Source organism: Populus nigra, chromosome 1 (genome assembly GCF_951802175.1).
Source record: "Populus nigra chromosome 1, ddPopNigr1.1, whole genome shotgun sequence".
NCBI lineage: Eukaryota > Viridiplantae > Streptophyta > Magnoliopsida > Malpighiales > Salicaceae > Populus > Populus nigra.
This window is the reverse complement of record NC_084852.1, coordinates 1,661,581-1,679,011: the sequence shown is the minus strand read 5'-3', so window position 1 is coordinate 1,679,011 and position 17,431 is coordinate 1,661,581. Positions and strand designations below refer to the sequence as shown.

At 36.7% G+C, this 17,431-nt stretch overlaps 2 protein-coding genes across 4 annotated transcripts; one reads left to right on the top strand and one right to left on the bottom strand.

Annotated features, from left to right (window-relative positions):
* Positions 1 to 1,927: 1,927 nt before the first annotated feature.
* Positions 1,928 to 4,122, top strand: LOC133671224 (uncharacterized). The gene is made up of 4 exons (XM_062091912.1): positions 1,928 to 2,647; positions 2,819 to 3,310; positions 3,398 to 3,628; positions 3,826 to 4,122. The coding sequence occupies exons 1-4, from the start codon at positions 1,928 to 1,930 to the stop codon at positions 4,120 to 4,122; spliced, it is 1,740 nt and encodes a 579-aa protein (XP_061947896.1).
* Positions 4,123 to 10,227: 6,105 nt separating this feature from the next.
* Positions 10,228 to 13,482, bottom strand: LOC133696132 (protein PIN-LIKES 3-like). Of its 3 annotated transcripts, none has more exons than XM_062118212.1 (10): positions 13,218 to 13,482; positions 12,664 to 12,851; positions 12,483 to 12,562; positions 12,132 to 12,378; positions 11,788 to 11,985; positions 11,604 to 11,696; positions 11,379 to 11,479; positions 11,169 to 11,221; positions 10,841 to 11,026; positions 10,228 to 10,532 (listed from the first exon to the last, which is right to left on the bottom strand). In XM_062118212.1, exons 2-10 carry the CDS (start codon positions 12,796 to 12,798, stop codon positions 10,408 to 10,410), a joined length of 1,218 nt encoding a protein of 405 aa, XP_061974196.1. In that variant the 5' UTR covers positions 12,799 to 12,851; positions 13,218 to 13,482; the 3' UTR covers positions 10,228 to 10,407. The 3 variants fall into 3 exon arrangements, with proteins under 3 accessions (XP_061974196.1, XP_061974180.1, XP_061974188.1); XM_062118196.1 differs by having other exon boundaries at positions 11,604 to 11,699; positions 13,218 to 13,480; XM_062118204.1 differs by lacking the exon at positions 13,218 to 13,482 and adding an exon at positions 12,935 to 13,178 and having other exon boundaries at positions 11,604 to 11,699.
* Positions 13,483 to 17,431: the final 3,949 nt, after the last annotated feature.

Below are 17,431 nucleotides of genomic sequence, written 5' to 3'. Positions count from 1 at the left end.
GAAACTTTGTCAATGATGAGAAATGTATCGATCCCTTACATAGAAACTAAAGAAAGTAAGGATGGAAATCTGCATGCATTTGAAGTTGTAAATGCTGAATGGGTACTTGAAAATACGATACGAAGAAAGCCAGAAATTTCTGAAGCAGCAAAAATGGCTGCTAAATACTTCTTGAAGCATGGATTACCATTTCAATATGACCTAACTACCAGAATGCTTGAGAGGGTTAATGTGATAAAAATGAAATGCACCGATCAGAGGTTTGGTTTAGGGTTTAAGCCTGGAAAAGCAGATTTTAAAATAGCAGCTGAAATTAGAAGAGAAAAGAGAGTAGCCTGGATTGAAAGAAGAGAGCCAGATGAAGATCGAATGGAGATCCCACCTATCCATGTAACATTTCCAAGAGTTGCATATGTGATAAAAAATAAGGATTATGAGGAGGGGCTAAGAAAAGAATTCAGTGGTGCTATTATTAATTATCTTGAAAATGTTAGTGAGCAAGATGTAAAGGAAGAAGAGAGTCCTCATGAACAGCTACCACAACTAACTATTGGTGTTTTGGAAGATGGCTCATCCGAATTCGTGAGGAAGCTGGCTGAGGGAGAAGAGTTGGAAAATTGGGAAATTCATGAAGTCCCAATTGTTTTCAAAAAGTAATGTTTGTTTTGTTCTTTGTTTTTATTATTGTATTGTTTGAACAAATTGTGCCTTGCCAAAATCATCGTGGCTCAAGAGTTTGGCAATAAGGTTTTGTTGTTGAGCCCTTATATCCTTTAAAATTTAATGAGATCATGAATATTTTCTTTCAAACATGTTTTCTTGTTCTTTGTTTATTTATTTACTTTCCCAGAATTATACACTCATAACCGAAACACATTCCGCTTTCAGGAAATCTGAAAGCGGATTGTCGTTAAACTCACAAACTCAATGCACTATGGATAATTGGCCTAACTTTGATGAAACTATAATTGCTATGGATGAGGAAGAGTTGGGTGAGGAAGACATCAATGAGTTCGCAAGGTTAGTGGAACAATCTGATCGCACATGGAAGCCTGTAAAAGAAGAACTAGAACTGATAAATGTGGGCACCGAATATAATAAAAGAGAGTTGAAAATAGGGAAGCTAATCTCTGCTGGTATAAGAAGTGAGTTGGTCATTCTTTTACAAGAATATATTGATGTTTTTGCCTGGTCATATGCCGATATGCCTGGTCTGGATATTGATATTGTGGTACATAAACTACCTTTGATAGAAGGTTGTAAGCCGATTAAGCAAAAGTTGAGGAGGACAAGGCCTGATATACTAATCAAAGTGAAAGAAGAGATAACAAAACAGTGGGATGCTGGATTCTTAGAAGTTGTCGATTATTCTCAATGGGTGTCCAATATTGTAGTAGTACCCAAGAAAGACAACAAAATCAGGGTATGTGTGGATTTTTGAGATTTGAATAGGGCAAGCCTGAAGGATAATTTTCCTTTACCCCACATAGATGTACTTGTAGATAATGATGCTAAGAGTTCTACTTACTCTTTTATGGATGGTTTCTCTGGGTATAATCAAATTAAAATGGCCGAGCAAGAGAAGAAGAAAACAAGATTTATTACTCCGTGGGGAACATATTGTTATAGAGTTATGCCATTTGGACTAAAAAATGCTGGAGCAACTTATCAAAGAGCAATGGTGACACTATTTCATGACATGATGCATAAAGAAATTGAGGTCTGTGGATGATATGATCGCTAAGTCTAAAGATGAGGAAAATCATATCCCAACTCTAAAGAAATTATTTGAAAGGTTGAGAAAATATCAATTAAAGTTGAACCCTGTAAAATGCACATTTGGAGTGAAGTCTGGGAAGTTATTGGGATTTGTGGTAAGCAATAATGGTATAGAGGTGGACCCTGACAAAGTGAAGGCCTACAAGCTATGTCAGCTCCTAAAACTGAGAAAGAAGTTCGAAGCTTTTTGGGGAGTTTAAACTACATTGCTCGATTTATTTTACAACTTACAGTCACTTGTGAACCAATCTTTCGATTACTTCGAAAGAAAAACCCCGGAGTATGGGATGAAGACTGTCAAGAAGCCTTTGATAAGATCAAACAATATATGCAAAAACCACCGCTATTGGTGCCACCAGTGCCTGGGAAGCCTCTCATTTTGTATTTAACAGTGACTGAATCAGCAATGGGCTGTGTGCTTGGCCAACATGATGAGTCTGGGAGAAAGGAGCAAGCCATCTACTACCTTAGTAAGAAATTCACTGAATGTGAATCTCATTACAGTATGATTGAGAAGCTGTGTTGTGGTTTGGTATGGAGTGTGAAAAGGCTCCGACAGTATATGCTATATTATACCACTTGGTTAATTTCAAAGATAGATCCTCTGAAATATATTTTTGAAAAGCCATATATGTCAAATAGGCTGGCCAGATGGCAAGTGTTGTTGGCTGAATATGATATCATCTACAAAACAAGAAAATCCATGAAAGGAAGTGCAATCGCAGATCATTTAGCTGATAACACCATTGAAGACTATGAGCCATTAAATTTTGACTTCCCTGATGAAGATGTGTTGGTAATAGAAAGAGATTGGTGGACCATGTACTTTGATGGTGCGGTGAATGTGTATGGTAATGGAGCTGGTGCTGTAATAATTTCTCCAGAAGGAAAACAATATCCCATCTCCATTAAACTGTAGTTTAGTTGCACGAACAACACAGCTGAATATGAGGCTTACATTCATGGATTAGAAGCTGCATTGGAACTGAAGATAGGGAAATTAGAGGTATATGGAGACTCTATGTTGATAATCTGTTAGACAAAGGGGGAATGGCAAACAAAAGATGAGAAATTGAAATCATATCAAGAATATATCTCCAAATTGGCTGAAAACTTTGAAAAGATAGAGTTCAATCATTTAGGAAGGGATAAGAATCAGTTTGTGGATGCTTTGGCAACCTTGGCCTCTATGGCCACGATTGATTGTGGTATCAGAGTACATCCTATAGGCATTGATATCAGAAGTTCTCCTGCTCATTGTTGTTTAATAGAAGAAGAAGTGGATGGCAATCCTTGGTATGCAGATATAAAAAGATTCATCCAATATCGGGAATATCCTTCTGAAGCTTCAAAGACAGATAAGAAGACTCTAAGAAGAATGGCAATAGAATACTTTATAGATGGAGAAATCTTATACAAAAGGTCATTTGATGGGACTTTATTAAGGTGTCTGGACATATCAGAAGCCAATAAAGCCTTGTATGAAGTGCATGGAGGAATTTGCACCACCTATGCAAACGGACACATGATGGCAAGACAGATGTAAAGAGCTGGGTATTTTTGGATGACTATGGAGAAGGATTGTATAGAATTTTTCCAAAAATGTCATAAATGTCAGGTGTATAGTGACAAAATCAATGCGCCTCCATTGCCCTTATTCAATATGGTGTCACCTTGGCCATTCGTGATGTGGGGGATAGATGTGGTTGGGCCTATTAATCCAAAAGCTAGCAATGGTCGTCGGTTTATCTTGGTTGCAATTGACTATTTTACAAAGTGGGTAGAGGCCTGCTCATATGCTCATGTGACTCAGAAGGTGGTCAAGCAATTCATTGAGAGAGAAGGTATGGTTTGCCAGAAAGGATAGTAATCGATAACGCCAAGAATTTTAGTGGGAAGATGATTGTGGAACTATGTACAAAATGAAAAATCAAGCATTCTAATTCATCACCTTACAGACCAAAGATGAATGGTGTTGTTTAAGCTGCTAACAAGAACATAAAAAAGATTGTCCAGAAAATGGTGGTTACATACAAAGATTGGTAGGAATGGCTTCCTTATGCTCTATATGCATATCGAATAGCAGTAAGGATGTCAACTGGCGCTACACCTTATTCACTAGTTTACGGAATGGAGGCAGTGATGTCGTTGGAAGTAGAGGTTCCTTCTCTAAGGGTCCTCATGAAATCTGAGCTAGAAGAGGCTAAATGGGCTAAGATACGATATGAGCAGCTAAATATGATCAGTGAGAAGAGATTAGCTGCAATTTGTCACCACCAACTGTATCAAAACAGGATAGCAAGAGCGTATGACAGAAAAGTTCGACCACGAGAGTTCAAATAAGGAGATCTTGTATTGAGAAAAATCCTATTACTACCTAGTGATAGTTATAGCAAATGGGCGCCCAATTATGAAGGTCCCTATGTAGTAAAGAAGGCATTCTCTGTAGGAGCATTGATATTGACAGGAATGGATGGAGAAGATTTGAGAAGGCCAGTGAACTCCGATTCTGTAAAGAAATATTATCCATGATTGTATAAGTTCTCATCAAATCAATAAAAGTTTTGGCCAAGAAATTCACTTTGCATATCTTTTCTTTCTCTCATAAATGTTTATTGATACCAAAGAATCAACAAATACACCCTTGAAGCCTTGCATGATCTCATAGACTCAATTCACTGCTTATATCAAAATCTTTTATAGTGGAATTTTTGGAAAATTAAGTTTGCTTTTTGATTTCAAAGATATTTTTTATGTTTATTTGAAACAACATTTTGACATTCTACTTGTAGAATAAGAAAGTGAATCAAACAACTCCTTCATAGAGGTGACCAAACTCTAAAAAAAAAATGAATAAACAACCTACCCCATGACTCTTGAATCATGTGTTTTTAAATGTATGAATAATGATATGTAGTGAACTTGTTGCTCATGACTCATGAAATGCATCTTTGCAAAGACCAAACCATCACACTGGATAAGGTCAAAGTTTATTGATCATAGCTACTTGCGCTTGAAATGAGGAAAGACTATCTTTGTTCTTCCTTTCACTTTCTGAAATAAGTACATCCTTTGTGATCCCCTTTTGAGCCTGAATAATTTTTCTTTCATAAAAAAATCCCGACTAGGATCACACCCCACACTGAGGGCAAGTGAAATTTCAATGATCAAGAAAGATGATAAAGCCGTAAGAAATGCCGAAAGTCAAAAGAGCCCAAGAAACTCAAATGCTAGGGGGCATGCCCAAATCACAAGAAAAAGTGATATCCAAGATGAAGTGAGTATGCTTTAGCAACGCAATGAAAAAAAGAAAAAAAAAAGCAAATCAGAGAAGAGCGGCAAAAGAAAATATGAATGACATCAAGAGTGAAACTGTTGATAGTGATCCTTAGTCTTTGAAACCCCGAAACACTCTTTGAGCCTTATGAATATTTTTCTCATACAAAACTTCGAGCTTTTTCTCGAGCCCTTCACTTTGAAACAAAAGGTCATCTCATGACATATTTTCACCAAAGACCTCATGGCCAAACACAAGAGCAAATAATCTCTTTTCCAAAAAAAGAAAATAACCAAGGAGTTGCAAGATTTCAAAAGCAAATTGTTTTAGACTCACATCGAAATAATTTTTTGTTTTTAAAATGCAAGATCAAGATTTCAAGATCCATTCTAGACCTATATTCCTTCACCAAACTGAAAAAGAAGAGAAATGAGAGATTGGTCTTTTAAAACTATTATTTGTCTAAGTCGTTGACAGACCACACTTGGGGGCAATGACCAATACAAGGGGGCAAGATTGTGTTTAGAAGAAAAAATTCTAGAAAATGAGATGTTAATTTCCTTCAACAAGACAAGGGGGCATTAATGATTACAAAAGACAGCTTGATCCTTTCAGCTAGTGACACCGAATGTTTTTAGCAGTGAGATGAAGGGTAATGAATGATCCTCTCAAATTATTTAACGAGTCAGAAAATCTTTAGCAAGCAAGTGGGTTATGATGGGCACCACAAAGGTTGAGTTGTGCAAACAAATCTGGGAAAAGACTTATATGGGCTAACTCGAGTGGGCTAGAAAGCCAAATGACAAAGATGACTCAAATCAGATAGTGCATTTCATATCCTACCTTCTTTTGAGTGCGCCTTCAAGCCCTCACCTCATTCCTTTTCGAGCGCGCCTTCGAGCCCTCGACCATCAAAGGTAGTGCATTTTCTATCCTACCTCTTTTTGAGTGCGCCTTCGAGCCCTCACCTCATTCCTTTTCGAACGCGCCTTCGAGCCCTCGACCATCAAAGGTAGTGCATTTTCTATCCTACCTCCTTTTGAGTGCGCCTTCGAGCCCTTACCTCATTTCTTTTCGAGCGCGCCTTCGAGCCCTCACCTCATTCATTTTCGAGCGCGCCTTCGAGCCCTAGACCATCAAAGATAGTGCATTTTCTATCCTACCTTCTTTTGAGCGCGCCTTCGAGCCCTCACCTCATTTTTTTTCGAGTGCACCTTCGAGCCCTCGACCATCAAAGGTAGTGCATTTTCTATCCTACCTCCTTTTGAGTGCGCCTTCGAGCCCTAGACCATTAAACGTAGTGCATTTTCTATCCTACCTCCTTTTGAGTGCGCCTTCGAGCCCTCACCTCATTCCTTTTCGAGCCAGCCTTCGAGCCCTCGACCATTAAAGGTAGTGCATTTTCTATCCTACCTCCTTTTGAGTGCGCCTTCGAGCCCTCACTTCATTCCTTTTCGAGCGCGCCTTCGAGCCCTCGATCATCAAAGGTAGTGCATTTTCTATCCTACCTCCTTTTGAGTGCGCCTTCGAGCCCTCACCTCATTTCTTTTCGAGCGCGCCTTCGAGCCCTCGACCATCAAAGGTAGTGCATTTTCTATCCTACCTCCTTTTGAGTGCGCCTTCAAGCCCTTACCTCATTTCTTTTCGAGCGTGCCTTCAAGCCCTCGATCATCAAAGATAGTGTGTATCTTAACCCTATTTCCTTTTGATTGCGCCTTCGAGCCCTCTTCATCTTTCAAGTGCACCTTTAAGCTCTCATCATAAGGTCGTTTGTCAATCTACTATTTTCGAAGTTTTCAAGACTCTTAGGAAAGCGAAACTTCATTTTTGTCTACTTTATAAATCTACCACTCTAAGCCAAAAAGAAAACAATTTTCCAATGACTTTGCATCGTAAATATTATAAAGAGGGGGCAACTGTCATAACCTAATTTTTGAATAAATAATACAAAATGAATGGATAAAAATATATTTGAGAATGTAATTATTTGGAGTTAAAACAACACAAAATTTGAAGTTTGAGGATGTAATTATTAAATTTAAGAGTCAATTGGTCAATAATAGAGGAATTAATAAGTTGGAGACTTTAATTAAAAATTTGAGTTAGTTTAATTAATAAATCAGGTGCTTAATTAAAGAATTGATAAGTTTGAGGATTTAATTAAGTTTTGATTTAATTGATTAAAAAAAAAGATCAGGGGTTTGATTAAAGAAATACTAGATTTGTGGGTTGATTAGAAGCAAAATTTCAAGAAATTAAGAGACTGAGGACCATAGTGAAATTTCTGGTTTTCTTTAGGAATTTTGACTGATTTTTCAAGGATGATTTTGAAAGAATTAAAAATTAAAGATTTAGTTAAGGGTCAAATTGAACAATCCGGAAGTTAAGGACTGTTTTGTAAACAGTGTTATAATGTAAGGATTCAATTGAAATTAATCCAAATGGCAAAATTGAAAGGAATTTTTAATTAATTGAGATCCAACGGTTGAAATTCCAAAGATCAGGGGTAAAAATGAAAATGTCCATTGCTGCCGAAACGTCGCCGTTGCTGGTGGAACAACCGTGTTCGTCTTCTCCATCCCGATTCAATAGGCTGAAAATCTGTAACGGATTCGATCCAATCGAGGATCACGTCTCTAGCCCACGATCTCGTTCGTGGAAAATAACAGTCCTGCAAAAGCAGGACGGGTTAAAGGAAGCGGCTAGGGAATCTCTATAAAAGGGAGAAGAAAGCCTAGAAAAAGAGGGAGAAAAAGAGCAACCCAGAAAAATAGAGCAAACAAAACACAAACCAAAAAATATACAAAAAACAAAAAAAAACAGGGCATAAACCAAAAAAATATACACAGAAAAGGAGAGAAAGGCAGAGGAGAGTCACGGATCAACCCTGTTTTCGTCCCTACAAGAAAGCAATTGATCACCGAACCATCAGTTATTGATAGAAAGCAGTCGAACCCACACCGGCGTTGTAGCCTTCCTCACCATCGCCAGAAACAAAAAGCATTCGAACCCACACCATTATTGCAGCCTTCTTCACCATCGCCAGAAACGAAAAGCAGTCGAACCCCACCAGCGTTGCAGCCTTCTTCGCAATCTCCAGAAACAGGTGCGCCCATTTCCATTTGTTTTTGCTTTTCTGTGTTCAAATTGCATTTGAACAGTGCGAAGGTAATTTAATTACCTTCGCACTGTTGATGCACGTGTGAAAGTGCTTCACGCGTGCATCAGCCGTTTGCCCAACCGGTCACTGGCTTGGGCCAGTGACCGAGCCGGGCTGGCTGGGCCTAGCCCAGCTCCTGTAGGGCTGAGCTCAGCCCAGCCACCAATATATATGCTCGGCTGGATTTAGCCCAGCCCAGCCCAAAAATGTAAATAAAAAATTAAAAAATATATAATAAAAGTGTGTCTGTATAAATAAAAAAATAAATATGAATTTATTGTTTTATTTCATTGATGCCAGAGTCAAAATAAAAATACTGATTCAAATTTATTTTATTGTATTTTATTTAATTACATAAAAATAAAACATATGCATGCAAAAATAAAATAAAGTAAATTTATTGGTTTATTCACTGACGCCAGAGTCAGAAATAAAGATATCGATATAAATTTATTTTATTTTATTTTATTTAGTTACATAAAAAATGTGGATGCGTAAAAAATAAATTTATTTGATTTGTTTATTCACATGCAAAAATAAAATAAAATAAAATAAATTTATTGGTTTATTCACTGACGCCAGAGTCAGGAATAAAGATACCGATGTAAATTTATTTTATTTTATTTTATTTTATTTAGTTACATAAAAAATGTGTATGCGTAAAAAATAAATTTATCTGATTTGTTTATTCACTGACGCCAGAGTCGGGAATAAAAAAAATACTGATTTTTTTTTATGTGATGCGTAAAAATAAATTTATTTGATTTGTTTATTCACTGACGCCAGAGTCAGGAATAAAAAAAATGATTTAAATATATTTTTTTTTATAGCTACATAATATTTACCAACGCTAGAGTTGGAATTATCCGTAGCTAAATATTCACTGACGCTAGAATCAGGAATATTACATGCAAAACCACCGTAGCATAATCCAACAAAACATTAGCAATTTATGACAAAGTCAGCAATGCAGCCTGCCTTAAGCATGACGCTTAAGGGGTGATAATATCTTTTTGCGTAACCAGTTTCGTACCATAGAATCTCTGTTGACCAGTTAGGGTTCCTAGTGACCATAATACTAGGTGGTGACTCCTTAAACAAGAATATTCCCCATTAAAGAACAGGATGCCAGAAATTCGTTATTTCCAAAGATTTATGCAATTTTTAAGGCCGCCGTGATGTCGGGTGCGACATTTTTTATCACCAACACAACTTTTTTTTTCGTCATGAAATATTTGCTCCATTATACCTTTAATTTCTATTACTTATCCAGCGCTAATTTACAATTATAACACTATCAAATGCATTTGTTTATAAGCCCGCGGCAGCGCGCGGGCATGTCATCTCGTATGAATTATAAGCACTTATCAATGATGATGTTGTTTATGAAATGTCAGTTATGCTACGCTCCCAAACCCCTCGTCTAGGGGGTTATAATAATACTACTATCTCATAGTGGTTAGAAAACAAAAGCTTTGATCTTTCATATCATATTTTTTAATCTTAGTTTGACGGCTCGATCCGGAACTGGAACTGGGTTGAGTTTAAAAAAAAATTAAAAAGGACAAAACCCGGGGTAATTCAGCTGATCCGGCAAGACCCGATAAAAAACCTGTTTGCAATCCGTTGATTTTTGTTTTTATTACTAAAACTGATTTTAAAAAAAAAATCACCCAATCAAAATCAAGAATCTAGATATTAAAAATATCAGTCATGGCGTGCTGTGCAAGCGTATAATCGTCAATTAGAAAACGAAAGCCTAATTGACCGCTTGTGTGTATATATATATATATATACATAGCACAAGTATCGCTTTCTCCTAATAAATGTCCTTCCAATTACAAAACCCGCCACGTCGCTATAACCTGTTGGCTGAGCAAAATTTTTAAATTTGAATGGCCTTGCGTAAAATGTTTCTTTTATGTTTTTTATTACGAGATTGTGTCAATAAATCTCATGATATGTATTTAAATACCCAAAAATATAGCTTTTCTTGGAGCATAAGCTTCAATTATAGGATAACAGCAGTGGATTGGGAGGTTTTTTTTTATCAAATGTTCTTGCTAGCATGGCTTGAATCGGCCTGACTAGTCGACATGGAATTTGGAAACTTTGAGGAGGTAAGAAGGGAAATTGACATGGTCGCCAAACCTTAAGGTACTGAGACTGAGACCAGAGACAAGAACACAAACTACCCCAAGAGCCACATGTAAAAGGTTGACCAAAGGGTAAGAGAAAATGCAGCCAAAACATAACACCACAGCATAATGACAGAACATTCACTCTCACCAGCCTTGAAAAGCTGAGCCATAACCCCTGTCAAGTTCATCAAAACAGCAAACATGTTATCCCAAAATGATTTATGATCAGAAGCAATTCAGGAAATCTGCTTGCCTTAAGCAAGAATGTTAGGCACCTTTAGTAGCAAATTATGACCCCTGGATTTTGTTGTAGCAAATTTGAGTGAACTTAGTTGACAAAGCAATGAACAAATTTAAAATGTAAGAGGGGGTAACAACTGTACAAGGTGTATGAGTTGAAAAATGGCAGGCTTCCAGAGTCAGCAAATAAAAAAAAAAACCGCGGTGACTATCCAATTGCAGAGCTTAAAGAAGTTCTCGTACCTATAGCCATTGCAGGTGGAAGTGCATATTGAAGCAAAAGAATGAACTGATATAAAGAATCTGAGCCAACCAAGCCGAAATGGTGTGCTGCTTTAACAATACCAATGCCTATAAGTGGCAAGAAAAAATTCCTCACTACCACTATCCCTGCAATGACTGAGACACTTATTTCTGATCTTCTTAAACCTGAAAGAGCAGAAATGTGGAGATTGTTAAAGATCATGAGATGCAACTATGTTTTTGGGCAATTGTAGCAGGAAACCAGGATCAGGCTATATATCTCAAGGAAATCAGGCCTGAGACAATCAAGACATGTTTAGGAAACTACCTTTAAGGAGGTTCGATCCCATTATCAGGGCCATGCATGGAATTGATGCCTGTCTGCGGGTCATAACGATGATAAAAACAAGATCAATGAGTATATTACAGGGAGTTCCTGAGCAATGAAATCTTAATAAAGTCAAAACATGAATCCTTGATAAGAAGAAAGGCTTTCAATCTTCTTAAGCCAAACAAATTCCATTTTAGGATTTATTACCCTAGCAAAGATGCAGAGCTTTCAAGCACTCGAAGAGGAGCACTATCACCAATAATCACCTTCCGGATTGGAGAGATTGTCCCAATGACAAACCCAAACATCTAAAGAAATAAAATAAAAGGAATCAAAGTAATCACATAGTTGATTAGGCACTGTCACTGACAAAATTAAGAACTAATACAAGGACATAATGCAGATAGTAGATAGTATGAATTTCTAACGTACCGCGGCAATTGTAGCTGGTGCAAACACCTTCTTGAGGTTGGTGTTTGCTGCGAATTTCTTAAAATTCCAAAAAGTCCTCTCCATGAATGTCACCTTCTGTCAAAATAATAAGGTGCTAAGAAAAGAGTTTCTGCCTAAAAAAATTCATAAGTAGCATCTGTAATAAAATGCTAGGAAACCTCACTTTTCCCTCAGACATAGTTTCAGGAAGTTCAGCATGAACAGAATGATCATGGCAGCTAGACTTTTCACTTGAAGGAAGTAAGGCCTCTGTGTAACTTTCAGAATCGGCTGTCGATACATTTTTTGTGTTTTCAGCACTGTTATCAGCATATATCCGCATGATAATATACACATATGACCATATATAGATAGCTCCAACCTGTTGAATCACAATTCACAACAGCAAAAGTGAAATTAACTTTAGAGTCACATCTTGAATCCGGTGATCCAGGCTGAGAGGAGCCTGAAAACATCTGCTGAAAGTGGGTTTCATTATTTAGTAACATAATGAAGATAAAATCTTACAGCCATAGAAAGAGAAGCATAAGCCATTCCATAAGAAGAGCAGACAGTTGAATCTCCGAAAGGGCTATTTGACTCGTTGCAGACTGCAGGAACGATAATGAGAAGCAAGTTCCCTAAATTTCCAGCAGAACAACAACCAATGACAAGGCCTTGGAGGTGTGGTGGAGTTCTGGTGATTTTAATGAGAATCCAAGCAAGTACAGAGCCAATTATGAATGTCAGAAGGATATTCACTGGCATGAACCATCTACAACACCACCACATCAAAGTAAAATGCCAAAAGTTAGCGGCAGAAATGCCCGGGGATGAGTAGGTAGAAGCAAGAACTGAAAATTTAGTAAAATCACTCACAAGCTAGCCAAACTTTGAAGAGTAATAGTTCCAGCAAGCTGGCTAGACACGAGCGCTGGACTGAACACATAGAATATAAGCTGCACATACACAGAGAATTTGCCTATTATGGTGAGAAGGAAGGCAAAAAACTGTTAATTTCTATAAAACACAGAATCCTGTAAACATGTATTGAACTCACATTATTTAAATAGGGTCTTGCAGTCGATCCCAAGAGATCGATACGATCAAGCGCAAGAAACAAGCCAACTAGAGTAATCAAGAGTACTTTCAGAACTGGAACCATTGCCACGACAAAAAGGTCAAGAAATCCCATTTCAGAACTCCTCTGCAAAGCTTGCAAGAACTCTTTCTTGAAAGTTGACGCTCCTGTAGCAAAGAAGAATCAATTCTTTCAGAACATTTATGAGAGGCACATAAAATTATTATCAGATATACAGAAGAAAATCGACCTTAAACAAATTCTGGATATTGAACTGACATGGAAGGGGCAATAGTCGACACGACACATTAATTAGTACGACCTTAATGTGTAGAATAATCGACACGAAACAAACATGTTCAACACGAAAATGACCTTAACAAACCTTTTTAGAAACAAATCTACCTCTAGACATTTTTATATTATTACTAAATGCTTATCAGAGGTGCTTAATTTCGATCTACGCAAGCTCGAGCTTCGATATTATTACGTATGTATCTCTCTGCAGCATGTAGGAAAGAAAATACAAATACCTTGTTGCAAGTTTCGCTCTACGCAAGCTCGAGCTTCCACTGATTTCCTGGAGTCAAGAACGTCAGCAACTTCTTGTTTCTACATGTGTTTGCTAACACTAATAGAATCGAAGTCAATATTTGGCATCTGAGACGTGTTTTACTTCTTGTTTTACTTTTAATTAAGTCGGCAAGATCAACACCAATTTGCCCTCTCTTATCTCTCCAAGGCAGCTATTGTAATCAATGGTTTTGATTGAGGAAAACTAGCTACATGATAGTTAGCTGCATTTTGAGTGGGGTCTGTGATGTCATTGCCATCCGCATGGTATCTAAAAACTTCACCTACCTTTCAATCTGACTAGCGTGCCTGTATATTATGTACCTGTCATAATCAATGAACCTTGTTTCACCTTAAGAATTCTCATCTTGTCGCGTTTTGTATTTTATTTTAGAGATTGGAGACTCGAATTCCTCATTTCCTGATCATAGAGACCGGAGATATCAGATTAACGCATGTCATTGCGTTATTTAAAAAAATTATTTTGGTGTTAATCCGGCTGTCAACCGCGAGTTAACCCAACTCAAATCAAATTAAGAATTGAGTTTTCAAATCAACTTGTCAAATCAAGATTAACAGTTATGGGCTTGATCATGCTATTTTCTAAAGCTTAACAAGGAGTATTTTGCTATTGGACACAATCGGAGTGTGGAAAAAGGAAACTTTTGTCATGAATGCATCAACTGATCAAGCATGAATGATTGATTTAAAACTTAGTTAGTAAGGAAACCGAAAGCTTCTAATCTACACACGAGCAATAATTTCTTGAGATGGGGGAGGTTTCGAAGCTAACAAGTGCTGCCGGCGGTGTTCCCATGATCCAACCAGGAGAACATATGGGCATGCAGCGGATCGATGTCAACGTTTTAGTTTTTACATGTGAATCACATGATGTGATTGGGAGGTAGAATTTTTATTATTATTATTATTATTTAAATCTAAGGCGGCCTTCTAAAATAAATGAATGGTTAGGATTTTCATAGCCTTCTACTAAAGAAAATAGGCCTTTAAATTGAATTTTAGATTACACAGTATAACCTTGATGAAATAATATAAAAAATAAAATCTAAAAAATTATTATTTTAATATATTTTTAATTAAAAAGTAGTCATCATCATATCAAAAAAATTATTTTTTTAACCATTAATATAATATTATAAATTACAATTTCATGAAAAAAAAAAGAAATTTTGATGAATTACATTAATCATTCAATGTTTTAAACGTGCGAACACTTTGTATCCTAAATTTTTTAATATTATACTCTACACTTTATAACTTTATTCTAGCTACATGACTCGTGCTTCACTGGTGATTAAATAATTAATATTTTTTAAAAGAAACTTCTAAACAAAATATATATAAAAGAAGAATTTTTATTATTTTTTTAGTTTTTGATTTTTTTTAACCTATCATCACTTTAGAGCGAGAGAAAAAATACATTTAAAAAGAAAGTCATTTCTAGATTTTTGCTGGATTACCCAAGTTATGGGTTGACTCAACTGGTCAATTTGTTTACTCCAGGTTTATTACAAGTCCTATATTAACTATAACAGATTCACTCATGCTCTAAGCTGTTGGGTCCAGGTTAAAAATTGTCTAAAATATTGGATCTTGATAAAGATAAGGTTCAATTAAATGTTGAGCCGTGGTGGTAAGTAGGGCTCAAACATGTTAGGTTATAGTGCTCGCAGGATGCAATTAGATGTTGGGTTACAGTGGAAAGTAGGGTTTAAAGTTGTTGGATTCTGGTTATAAAACTCAATATTATTGGGTCCCGGTATCGTGGGAGGTAAGGTCCGTTGTGAGCAAGGCCCAATCTTAGGCTCCATTTTCCTTAACTTCTGATGCAGGACCAAGTCCCTTGATCGGAAGAAAAGCTTACGGTTAATATGATGTCAAAATCTCATTTAGCACCCTCCAGTGCAAAGTGCAAACAATCCACTAACTGCAGCATCATACAGATATGATCTCAGAAGATTGTGATTGAACTATTTTTATTACATTTAAAGGACAAAACGTTCAGATCCACAGATCATTTCAACCGAAGGAGTTGCTGCTGACCATTTTATGGGCTTTGAAGAGATTGCTTTTAGAAAACGCGCCAGAGTTTCAGCATGATATCCTTGATGGACATTCTACAAAATAAAGAAATGGTAGTTTAGCCGATAATGATGCAGCAAGAAACAGATATATTGGCAAGGGAGGTGCATAACTATCTAAAAATTTAAAAAAGCTACTTAGAAAAGGATCCCTTTTTTATTTTTGCTGAACCACCCGAGTTTTGGGTTTTGCACTCCATCACGGGTTAAATAATCAAAATTTATGATGTTTTGTTTTGGTTATAAAACGGTTCGAAATTGTTGGGTCCCAATGGCAAAAGAATTCAATTAGGTGTTGAGTTATGGTGGTAAGCAGGGCTTAATTTTTTAATTTTTATATTAGTACACTTTAAATTTCAAAAAACATTAAAATCAAAACAAATAGAAATCAAAAGAATGGACACCAAACCCAAAATAAATACAAAATGAAAGACATAACTAAATTTTTCAAAGCATGGCATGAAAATCAAGATCTATGAAAGAGAAAGAAAGGGTAGGAGAAAAACCTTATGATCAATGAATCGTCGTCTGTCTTGGAGCACGTGTCACTCTAGCAGCTGTGCCACATCCTTGTGCATCGGATAAGATGGTGTTCGAGTTTTTTTTACCATTGTAATTGGCCACACGCGCCTTTTAATAGCACAAAAGACCTTGACACGCTGACATGTGCGTGACACACGTCATCCTATTTTAATGATTTATTAATATTTTAATAAGATAAATTATAAATAAAAGAAACAAATAGCATATTATTATTACAAAACAACCAGGCAAAGAACAAAACTCCGGCGTAAGCTATGCTTTACATTCAGAAAGTCAAAGATAAATTCTTTGAATGACATTAGATAGCATTCTAGAGTCATTAATTATTTACACAAAACAAACAAAAAGTTTAAAGAGATACACATGGTAAGTATAAAACCAACAAAATGAGCAAACAACCTTCATAGATCCAGTCTTATAGACTTTGCTCTCTGCCCTCCCCAAATAAAAAAAATAAAAAAAAGCCTCCATTCTTGGTCTTGAACCCCGCCCTTTCTCCTTCATTAGAGACACGATCAAGAAAACGAACGTGCGTGTGAAAAGATTTGGCAGACCGTAGCAGCAAATAAAAATTGAATAACAAACAACAGTACGTAGTAGCTGAAATGAAGACAAGAAAGGGGAAAAAGATATCCTTTGAACACTTTAATCAATTCATTGTCCTACGTGCTTTACATTTTGAAGTCTTTCCTAGATGATATTAGAATTAAGTTGGTTTCTTGTTAAGTTTTTACTTCTTACGTTTCAAAGGTCTAGATGGGTAGTTATGGTAACCTTTGGCTACCAGTCATCCCCTCTGTGTTGCCTTCATGTCTCAATTCCTGCAAGTGTTTACAGAATTCAACACCAAAACTCGATCTGATTCCTAGCTCTTCAATTCATCCTGCACCATGAGAATTCATCAATTTCTCTAGTCGGTTCCCCATCTTTTATGATGACTAAATTAGCAATAAAGGAATGCACATGCCAGATTTCTTGTTATGAAAATACAAGGAAAAAGGTCAGCACCAAATTTAAACGAAGGCTGGCAGTGCTGTATCAGAAGCTTTTCAAGTTAGCATTGTTCTTGAATTACAGGGAGCTTTATTTATTTCTCGTGAGCATCGTTACATTTTTAAACCTTACCGGCCTTCAGCAATGAGAAGTGCATCGCCTGCATGAGGAATACACGTGAACTTGAAGAAGGTGGCCATAAAACAAGTACTGCAGCAAACAAGTACTTCAGCAAGAGGGAAACACAAAATAAGCAAGTTGTGATGCGTAGGGACAGTCGTCTCTTCTTGGCGAGTTCCTTTCTCTAATTTGTTCATGAATGTTATCCAGCAAAAGTCAAGTCACCTGGAAAAGAAAGAGGAAAGAAAGAATATAAGCTAGAATTCCACTTTTAAGATGTACAAGGGATGATTTTATTGCAATTACCTGGTGGGGATATGCACAAGCCATGGCTGTTTCTCTCTTGACTCTTGAGGATTGCGTCCACCTTTCTCCGCGAAAAGACAAACTTCAGCATCATCTCTCTTTGAAAGTTA

Bases quoted from the DNA above. Each gene is read 5' to 3' on its own strand.
- LOC133671224 (XM_062091912.1), top strand. From the start codon at position 1,928: ATGTCAGCTCCTAAAACTGAGAAAGAAGTTCGAAGCTTTTTGGGGAGT. The intron at 2,648-2,818 runs GTAATAATTTCT...ATAATCTGTTAG, and splicing joins ATGGTAATGGAGCTGGTGCT to ACAAAGGGGGAATGGCAAAC. The intron at 3,629-3,825 runs GTTTGCCAGAAA...AAAGATTGGTAG, and splicing joins TCATTGAGAGAGAAGGTATG to GAATGGCTTCCTTATGCTCT.
- LOC133696132 (XM_062118196.1), bottom strand. From the start codon at position 12,798: ATGGGATTTCTTGACCTTTTTGTCGTGGCAATGGTTCCAGTTCTGAAA. The intron at 11,986-12,131 runs GTAAGATTTTAT...GTGATTCAACAG, and splicing joins ATGCTTCTCTTTCTATGGCT to GTTGGAGCTATCTATATATG. The intron at 11,480-11,603 runs GTACGTTAGAAA...TTATTTCTTTAG, and splicing joins CACCAGCTACAATTGCCGCG to ATGTTTGGGTTTGTCATTGG.